Raw genomic sequence first — 10,176 nt, forward strand, 5'->3', positions numbered from 1 at the left:
AAATATCATGCTTTGTTATTATTTACAACCTGTCCAGGCATGATAAGCGATTATGTTACAAATCATTTTATTCATTAAGCATTTTTTATTGTACATAACTTAATTGTTAAAGAAACTGCATGTTACGTTGTAATTGTAATTTTTTATTGTACATAACTTAATTGTTAAAGAAATTGCATGTTACGTTGCATTACTGGATGTACTTTTTATCCCTTTGAATTCCCGAGCAATAAGAAATTTCTCAGTAGACTCATCTCTTGTTGCTTTTGGTCTTATATTTTTTACATATTTAAAAAATCTTGTCAGATCTTTCTCCAATTGTAAAGATTTCTTACCATCCCATAGTTTACAAACAAATATTCCATTTATATGAATAATTTGTAAAGCAAATTTTAAAGCACTGTATACAAGTTTCATTATATTTTCATGATCTAAATCTCTTATACCAGATGCATTTGGTGCCATATCTGATAAAAATACATTCACTTTTCGACCATTTAAAATGTTTAAGATTTTATTTTGAGATGTTGCAGCCATAAAATCCATACCACTTAATAAAGTTGCACCTTCGATAGGATAAATTGGTTGTTTATCTATTCCTAAAACAGTTCCAATAGCACTTTTTTGTTTAGCATTTGCATTTGTCAATTTAACAGCAACTTGAGTCCAACTACCAGGAGCAGCTCCACAATCAATTACAATTTTTCCTGGTTCCAATATCTTAAATCTTTCATTAATTTCTAACAATTTATATGCACTTCTACATCTATAATTTTCTCGTTTAGCCAATTCCACATAAGGATCTTCTATTTGTCTTGTAAGCCATAATTGTGAACTATGCTTTTTTCCTTTTAAATTTTGTGGTGTTTCTCGAAATAATGTAGAATAAGTATGTAAATTCCTTATTATCAAAAATATTCTTGAATAATAATTCATGATATAACCTAACTTAATAATAATTTTATGTATCAAATTTATATATATAGATTGATCATTTTCTTATTTTGAATAATTCTTTACTATTCAATTATTTATCATACAAAACAATAAACATTACGCTTTGAATAAAATTATAACATTTAACAGTTTTAAATAAAACTTTTTACATATATGTACTTACAAATTACGATCCAGTTTTAATATCAGCTGATTAATACAGAAGAATACGCATGCGTAGAAACTCTATGATGGTGACGGAACTTCGTAGTTACAAAAAGTATCTCATGTGCTTGCCGGCGAAGATGTGATAGAATTCCGTGACTAAATGATCATATGAGCGAATGTTGCGATTAAAGAAGTGATTTACGATGAACCTAACTACAGGGAATCCTCACGGTAACGGCTTGCTTTATGCTGGTTTCAATCAGGATCAAGGTATGTGACCGAGTGTACTACATTTGACAGTCCGGTCATGTACTGTCAAATTTATTTTTTTACTTCTAACCTGTATATCTAATATTCTTATTTCATAAATTTATTATGATTATTTTTATTTATATAATTGATATCGTTTTAATATAAAAAAATATGTTTTCAACAGACGCCATTTGTTCAGAATAATTAAAATAAAAAAAATTTATAATCATTTTTTTTTTAACCTTATTCTTGTAAGAATGAATTTAATAATAAATTTGTTATAAATATGCTTTTTAAAAATATTTATATATTATATTTCATTCTATTTTAATTATTTCAATTTACTTTAGCTATTATTATTCAAATTATCTTTTAATTATATCTTATTTATGAATATTGATTTATTTTTCTTTATAAATATGAATTAAAAAAAATGGTTTGTAAATCTAATGATATATAAACATATTTTATTCAAATTATTAAACAATTTATTTTTGTAATCCATTCATTCTTTTATATTCTTTTATTTATGTATCATATGATATGATATTTCATAAAGAGTTACATGATAATTATTCAACTGTAGTAGTTTATCTTCTTAGTTTTCTGTGTGTTTACATTAATATATATCTTAAATAAGAAACATGTATGTTTCAAATACTATATTATGATCGTAAAGAAAAAATATATCTATATACATGTAATGCAAAAATAGATAACAATATCTTTATTGTTTGTGTAATCTTTTCACTTGTAGGATGTTTCGTTTGTGGTATGGAAAATGGTTTCAGAGTATATAATTGTGATCCTTTAAAGGAAAAGGTACGTCATTTCAGTGATGGAGGTCTTGGTTATGTGGAAATGCTGTTTAGGTGTAATTATTTAGCATTAGTTGGTAGTGGAGCAAAACCTATGTATCCAACAAATAAAGGTAAAATGTTATATTTTCTTTTTATTTTAAGATAAATAAAATAGATTATTTATTATTTATTTTATATAATATATTTCAGTTATGATATGGGATGACCTTAAAAAAAGATCAGCAATTACTTTAGAGTTCAATGCTCCTGTAAAGGGTGTTAAATTAAGAAGAGATAGGATAGTAGTAATTTTAGAAGGAGTTATAAAAGTTTATACATTTACCAGAAATCCACAACAACTTCATGTGTTTGAGACTAATCCAAATCCCAGAGGTCTGTGTGTTTTATGTCCAAATAGTAGTAATTCCTTGCTTGCTTTTCCTGGTAGAAAGAATGGACATGTCCAAGGTAAAATTTTAAATAAAAAGCTAGCTTTATTGGCTTTATTGCATAAAATATCTTTCTTTTTTTTTTATTACAGTAATTGATTTGGCTAATACAGAAAAACAACCATTAAATATCGAAGCGCATGAAACACCTTTATCATGTATTGCTTTAAACTTACAAGGTACTAGACTAGCTACAGCTTCAGAAAAGGGCACTTTGATAAGGGTATTTGAAACACAAACTGGAAGTATGATTAATGAATTGAGAAGGGGAGCTAATCATGCAAACATTTATTGGTAAGCATAGTAAAAACATTAAAAATAATTATTAATAAATTACTAATAAAATAAAATAATATGATCTCTAATATTGTAGTATTAATTTCAATCATGATTCCACTTGGTTGTGTGTGGCAAGTGATCATGGAACTGTACATGTTTTTGCTGTAGAAGATCAAAAATTAAATCGTCAATCTAGTTTAGCATCTGCCACTTTCCTGCCAAAATATTTTAGTTCAAGCTGGAGCTTTTGTAAATTTCAAGTTCCGGGTGGTCCACAATGTATGTGTGCATTCGGAACTGATAATAATAGTATTATAGGTGAGTATTATAGTATAATATAATAATATAAATACTTAGCAATTTTGATTTTTCGCATAACAGTATTTGTTTTACTTTTGTTGCAGTAATATGTGCAGATGGTAGTTATTATAAATTCGTGTTTAACAATAAAGGCGAATGTACGAAAGAATTTTATGCACAGTTCCTCGAATTAACGGACGATAAAATGTGATTGGAAAATAAAGAAGAGGTAAATTTTCTAAACTTTCTTAAAAATTTTATATACTCTAAATAATAAATATTTTTAATATTATGTTTTTAGTGTTCTTTGGGTGAGTTCACATGAAATAAATTATATGGAAAGTGAGTACTGTGTTTGTTATTTGAAGTCATATATGTAGAGGACCAAATGGAAAGTACTATTATTTGTTGGTGTTATGTGCACTGTGCGAAACTATTGATCATAACAAAAAAAAAAAAAACTTTAAGAAACGCTAGAGGGCCTATTATTGAGATGTCTACTTATGGAACTATAAGTTCTTAAATGTTACAAACAAAAAAAAACTCGATTTTAGAGTTTTGTTTAACGTGTCAATGTAAAAAGTAATTTTCGTACATTTAAATTAAATAATTTTTAGCTAAAGCTGATGCAAATATACGAATAATATCATTTTGAAAGTAATCCAACAATTTTTAATGGCGCATTATGCTCGGCAATTAAATCATGGTATTTTTTTATATTTATTTTATAAAATTATAAATTTGTTATTTTTTTTTATTGTTACAAAAATGCTCGAATATATTTCATATTGCGTATTTCGTGTCATAAATGTTACAAATTAATATAATATCATGAAATTTGGCTAATTATTGAAATTAAAATTTTTTTTATTCGATAATTAGCCAAATAAAAAAATGGGACGTATATAACGTAATCGAATTTTTATAATCTTTATTTTTATGGTTTCATACATTTAATATACATATACACAAGAAATAACTACATTCAGTTATTATTATTGAAATATTATCCCCAAAATGTCACAAGATTGTAATGTCATAAAGAAATTGGGATCTAATACAAAATAAAAGCATTATGAGACGAAACATTGTATTTGTTTATAAAATATAAATAATATGATCAGTTGCAAGCGATCTATTTCATTTTCTATCCTTTTCGAATATTGTGCGGAACTTGATAAAAAAACTTACGCAACATTAGTAATTATAATTCAGTCTTACAGAAAGAGAATGCATGTTGCGTAAATTTAAGCTTTTCGATCTAGTATCTCGTTGATAATTAAAAGAATTTTACGTTTTGTTATAACAATGATAAAAATAAAAAATATATATATTTATATTACGATATATGCGTCGCCGCATTTCGATATGCAGTTTAGATTTACATGTTTTTTAAAGAATAATTGTAATTATTTTCTGTGCATTGTTTAAGATATCGCTAAAAAACAACGCGAATTTGTTAACAATTAATAACGTACGAACAATAAGTAACATGTATAATAATAATACGAAAGCAAGCTTTTTGTACTGCAAACTTCTTTTGAGCTTCTGTAAAATGAATTGTCTTTGTCATGTTATGTATAGAAGTAATATGCACAGTGTTTTTTTCTAACATAAGTTTGTCACGTGTTCTTGTTCACTATTTCAACCTTTTAATTTCTCTTTTTTCATCAAAAATGAAACACATTCATATTTGACTAAGTTATAAAACTTTAGATGACAAGATTTAAATCATAGGCCTTGTCGTCTGATTTTAAAATTTGTTTAAAAAACACTGTCATTTTAAGAATATCTTTCGATAACAAGAGCTCTTCGTCATCGATTGCACTCTTTCACAATCATTATAAATCCGATTTTCTATCGCTACCAGTATAGTATCTTTAAACTTCGAACGGTTTGTTCGCGTCTGCCTGAATGGCTTTCGATTTTTGCACGACTGGAACTACGGGATTTTTCTTCACATCGTGAAGAACATGAGTTAATCCCTTCTTCGTCTCGAGACTTTTGTAACTACTGTAGACGACGAACCATACGTAAGAACTAGTGATTACGAGAAAGAGAACAATTATACCTGGAAAAAAATGATATTTGAATGAATGATATAAATCTAAACTTCTAATAAAAATTGTTCAAGAATATATTTTTAATGTATTGGATTGAAGTATATGAAATCGTTATTAGAATTTTAATGTTAATAAATGTAGTTTTAAGTTTAAATATTTAATTGTTTTAATTATAAAAAAGTTATAGAGAATAACTTATAAAGAACTGTTAAAGAAGAAGAAATTTATTATAATATACGTATGTTGTTATTTTATTAATTAAAAATAGTTTTTAATCATTAATTTTTCGCTTAATTTTTATATAAATTAATTGGAAAGTGTAATATAAAATTATTGAAAGTATTTAACATTAAAGAAATTTATATATGAGTCGGAAGTACTCATTGAATTAAGATTAAAAATTATCATCAATGATATAAGAAATCAAGAAAAATAGAAATAACTATGTCATTCTTTAAAAAAAAAGATGAATTTGAAATTTCATCTTATACTTATGATTTATCATTTTTCCAAATCGTTAGATTTTTTTATTATGTTTCACATGCACCAACTTAATAATTTAATATTTGATAATTGTGATTGAATTTTTTCGTTTATTAATTTTTGTTTATCAACTTACGTTCGCAAATATCAGCTTTGCCACCGAGGGTAGCAATAAACGGACAATCTTGTTGTACCAAGAACAAAGAAATTGTCAAAGCTGATATTATTGTCATCATGATCATCATCCAGGGTGTCATAAAATGACGATTATTCTATGGGAAGAAAAAACTTATTTTATCATGAAATTATTCTTACATATGGCAACATAAAATATAATTACCGTGAGCGCACCATACAAAAGTAGAATAGTGGAAATAAAATGTATCACTGTGATCACTAATCCACAGTACATCGAATAAACTGTTTCTAAAAATATGTAATAATCTTTAGTATAAAAAAATTGAAGATATACAAACCGAAGAATAAGAATACATATAAAATGTTGATCTCTTAAGAAATTTATTAGTTTTCCATTAATTCAAATATGATTTAAAAAAAAGTTTCATAAGTGTATATTATTTTTCTCAAACAAATACTTTCTAATATTATTTATTTTGTTCAATGATTCAAAATATATTTTAAATTAATTATTAAAAAAATATTAATTTTTATTTTTTTATGATCTTAATAGATTTCTTGAAGAGGTTAATTATATAATTGAAAAATGTTTTGTTTTGAAACAAGATTAGAATGTAATATATTTGAAGTCATCATAAGATTATAAGCACCAGTTGCATTATGATGTGCCATATCCATTTTTCTGGTATTTAAGTGATTAGACGATATATCTTCTAAGGCTTCCCTTTCAAGAGCGTCTTCTGTATCTCTTACCACCATTTCTTGAATTCCCATCGCATGTGCTAATGCTAGCACGAAAAATATCATACTAAACCCGGATGTAAACTGCATTAAAAAAGAGAATGTAATTAATTGTAATCAATTTGTTATGTAGTTATTATTATGTAGTTAAGTATAATTAAATAATAAGTCATATTTACCAATTGAAATACAGCTATCAACACTGTACCCTGTTGCAGGTTGAAATAATGTAAAAAAGTTTTCAACAGTCCCACTTTCATTTTGTCTATCTTTTTTTTACTAACTTCCTACAATTATTCCTAAAAGTAAAAAAAAATAGACATTAACAAAATTTTTATCAATCCTAAACATTATTCAAAGTTTTATTATTTAAAAATAAATTCTCAAACAAATAATTCTCAAATTCTTCAATTATTAGAAAAATTAGCAAATGTGCAATTAATATTATATAAAGTTCAAATTAATTATCGTTATATAAAAAATTAATATAATAATAAGAAATAATAAACAAAAATAATAATAATTACAAAGATTTTTACGAACGGGCAAAACTCAAAAATCCTGTTATCATATCGTTAAGATGCAACAATAACAATAATATGAAGGGGGAAAAAGAGAAAATGTCAGCTGTAATCAAGTTCGTAATTCGGTCGCTTTCGATTTGATGTTTTTACTTACCCCGCGGAAAAAGAAGCACGAAATATCACTGAAACGTAGTTCACAATATGAATCAATAACTTTCACTATTTCTTGCTTATACGAAAGCAAAATAACCGACTGTCAAACGAAATACTATCACATGAAGGATAGAGGAATCAGAACGTGGGTATGCTGTCTTCTTTGACAGCCTCGTATGAGGCTTTTGAAAGAGAAGTTGAATTTAAAGGAATGTCCGTTTGTGTGCGTTCGATACATGAAACGCGAGTTTAACTTGTCTAGGGGGTAAAAACGTAACCCTTAGCTATAGATTGTACGGCATGCGCACCACAGACCAATCCAATACCGCATCCTTCAAGGTGCATCCGTTCTCAATTGATCATTGATTGCTACTTGTGCAAAATGATTAATTTTCAACCTCGTAGATCTGAGTTAATAAAAGAAAATTAATTTCCAATCTTGTGAATTCGTGATTGAAAGTGTTTCAGTTTGAAGTTGAGTATTATAGATATATCTCTTTGGCTGAAAATCAATTTTATGTTTCTATTTAAATACTCAAATCTTCTATTATCAAAAACTTTAAAAAATTAAATTTAATTTGAAATTAAAATTATATTTTAAAAATTATATTTCATTCGGAATTTTCTGTATAATAAAATTGATTTTCCGCGTTTTGTATTTAATAATCATTAATAATAATAATAATTTTTAATCTATATTTTTTTATAACATTGATTTCAGGTATAAAAATTATTTATTTTTATTTCAGAAATTAAAAGATCGCTGTTTGACTCACATTATGAAAATTTTATTATTTAATTATTTTTAAATAATGTCATAGAATATTAAAATAATAGTAGAAAATTATTCGTGAGTGATAAGATCAATTTTCATATAAATGTCTTACTTTATTGCTTATATATTTCTTTTATGTGTAGATTTAAAATTTTAAAACAATATTTTGGAAATTACTTTCAAGTATAAAATAAGAAAATATTATTTAATGGTATTTTATTCTCAATAAATTTTTTTCTTTTTTTTTCTTCCATACAATTTAATTTCTATCATTGTAAAACATTATATATAATTAATATTCTATTAATGTTTTATATTATTTTAAAATATTCACAATCGTTCCAATTGGAACGAATCGCTGATACTTTACGATATATCATTGAAATAAATTCCATTTAAACTGTTTATTGGCAATGTCGTGAAACTTTTGAATCGCAGTTCGAAAGTTGGTTCGATTGAGGTTGAATCATTTTCAAATAGTAACCATAGAGACACGACGCGGATTCCTTATTCGCGTTTGTATCGCATTTGTCTTTTTCTCCTGGCACGAATTGTGACAATCCGTTCGAAGCTATTAAACCATGTTCACGTGTTGATAGCCTCAATATTTAATCTTTACAGGAGGTTAAAAAAATGGATCGAAAATATCAGAAAGTGGAAATGGGAGTGGGCGCGTTTCATCACCCGCCAAGAGCAAGATACAGCGAGGAAACAAAAAATTTAATGAAGCGTAAGTAAAATAAAAAATTTAATATATTTGTGTATGGTTAATTGAATGAATTTTAAATCTTTTATTCAATAAATTTTTATTTTAATCTTTTATAATTTTTCTTTTTTCTTCTCTTCATAATTAAAAATACGAAATATGAATAAGAATTTAAAAAAGAATTATTATAAAGAAAAATTCTCTAAATCTTGATTTCTCGTTTGTAAAGAAATATGTATTATTTTGTGTTAATTTTTTTTTTTGATCAATATTTTTGTGCAGTTTTGATGCAAGAATCCAAAATAAGTATGATGAAAAGAAAATCTATTCAGGAAGCGATCAATAAAGGTGAATCTTTACCACCTGTTATGGAAAAATCGAAAATGGAAGCAAATAAACATAATTTACAATATCAGGCAAGATAAATAGATTATGATATTATATTAATTAAAATATTAATAAATGCATATATATAACTAAAATATAAATAAGTTAATAAAATTGCATAGGTTTTGATGCCGACTGTATGGAAGAAACGATCAAAAGATATGATTGTTAATAGTGGCGCATATGAGAGAGAACAATATAGAAGATTATCTCCTTTACGTAAGATCATATTATTTTATTTATATATATATATTTTTATATTAGAAATATTGATAAAATTATATAATAACTTTATGATAATAATAAAATATATTTTTTATAAAATAATATTATTTATATAATCAGATAATTTCATATTTTATAAAATTTATGATTTGAAATCAAATTTAGAAAATATTATAAACTAAAACTATGTCTTGTTTCTTTTTCATTAAAACATAGGTAATAAAGAGAAGCAAAAGCGTCATTTAGCAAGCATGATGGCTTATGGAAAAGATATAGAAACTCCTCGTGAATCAAAGATTCTTCATAAAACAAGGCGAGAATCATATATTTCTGATAATGATCCTATTGATGATTGTAAGTTAATATAATAAACACTTATTATATCTGCATTTAAATTTTTCTTTTTCTTTTTTTTATCCATTTTTTAGTGGTACGTGGAATTCAAGAAAGAATGGAATTTTTAAGTGACATGGAATGTCTTGGAATGGGCAAAAAATATCGTCCTATAATACAACAAGAAGTAGCGCATAAATTACGATTGATTGAATCAATAGATAAGCAAAAATGCAAGGAAATTCGAAAGGAAATGAAAGAATTTGAGAAACCATTGCCAAAACCATTTCCTTTGGGACAACTTGATGAGAATTAATAATTTTTATAATTATAATTTTCAATCTTTTATATACAATTCTCTAATTTATATTTTTTACAAGCTTTATAATATTTTACAGTATTATATAATATTTTAGATAAGAGAAGTAATAGATATAATAAAATAATCGGATAAAAAATTAAAA

General features: G+C 25.4%; 4 protein-coding genes across 4 annotated transcripts; 2 read left to right on the forward strand and 2 right to left on the reverse strand.

The window, feature by feature from the left end:
• Positions 1 to 65: 65 nt before the first annotated feature.
• On the reverse strand, positions 66 to 1,044 carry LOC412247 (rRNA methyltransferase 2, mitochondrial). Its single transcript, XM_006563302.3, has one exon. It carries the CDS (start codon positions 934 to 936, stop codon positions 181 to 183), a length of 756 nt encoding a protein of 251 aa, XP_006563365.1. The 5' UTR covers positions 937 to 1,044; the 3' UTR covers positions 66 to 180.
• Positions 1,045 to 1,167: 123 nt separating this feature from the next.
• On the forward strand, positions 1,168 to 4,370 carry LOC412972 (WD repeat domain phosphoinositide-interacting protein 3). Its single transcript, XM_396423.7, has 7 exons — positions 1,168 to 1,374; positions 2,114 to 2,287; positions 2,367 to 2,624; positions 2,698 to 2,899; positions 2,979 to 3,202; positions 3,289 to 3,413; positions 3,486 to 4,370. Exons 1-6 carry the CDS (start codon positions 1,308 to 1,310, stop codon positions 3,393 to 3,395), a joined length of 1,032 nt encoding a protein of 343 aa, XP_396423.3. The 5' UTR covers positions 1,168 to 1,307; the 3' UTR covers positions 3,396 to 3,413; positions 3,486 to 4,370.
• On the reverse strand, positions 4,265 to 7,537 carry LOC725084. The gene is made up of 6 exons (XM_001120973.5): positions 7,288 to 7,537; positions 6,789 to 6,908; positions 6,519 to 6,693; positions 6,071 to 6,156; positions 5,867 to 6,002; positions 4,265 to 5,255 (listed from the first exon to the last, which is right to left on the reverse strand). The coding sequence occupies exons 2-6, from the start codon at positions 6,867 to 6,869 to the stop codon at positions 5,065 to 5,067; spliced, it is 669 nt and encodes a 222-aa protein (XP_001120973.1). The 5' UTR covers positions 6,870 to 6,908; positions 7,288 to 7,537; the 3' UTR covers positions 4,265 to 5,064.
• Positions 7,538 to 7,617: 80 nt separating this feature from the next.
• On the forward strand, positions 7,618 to 10,111 carry LOC725050 (UPF0193 protein EVG1). The gene is made up of 6 exons (XM_001120946.5): positions 7,618 to 7,761; positions 8,683 to 8,791; positions 9,050 to 9,183; positions 9,277 to 9,373; positions 9,596 to 9,733; positions 9,808 to 10,111. Exons 2-6 carry the CDS (start codon positions 8,695 to 8,697, stop codon positions 10,026 to 10,028), a joined length of 687 nt encoding a protein of 228 aa, XP_001120946.2. The 5' UTR covers positions 7,618 to 7,761; positions 8,683 to 8,694; the 3' UTR covers positions 10,029 to 10,111.
• The last annotated feature ends 65 nt before the right edge of the window (positions 10,112 to 10,176 follow it).

This window comes from Apis mellifera, linkage group LG11 (genome assembly GCF_003254395.2).
Source record: "Apis mellifera strain DH4 linkage group LG11, Amel_HAv3.1, whole genome shotgun sequence".
In the NCBI taxonomy this organism is placed as follows: domain Eukaryota; kingdom Metazoa; phylum Arthropoda; class Insecta; order Hymenoptera; family Apidae; genus Apis; species Apis mellifera.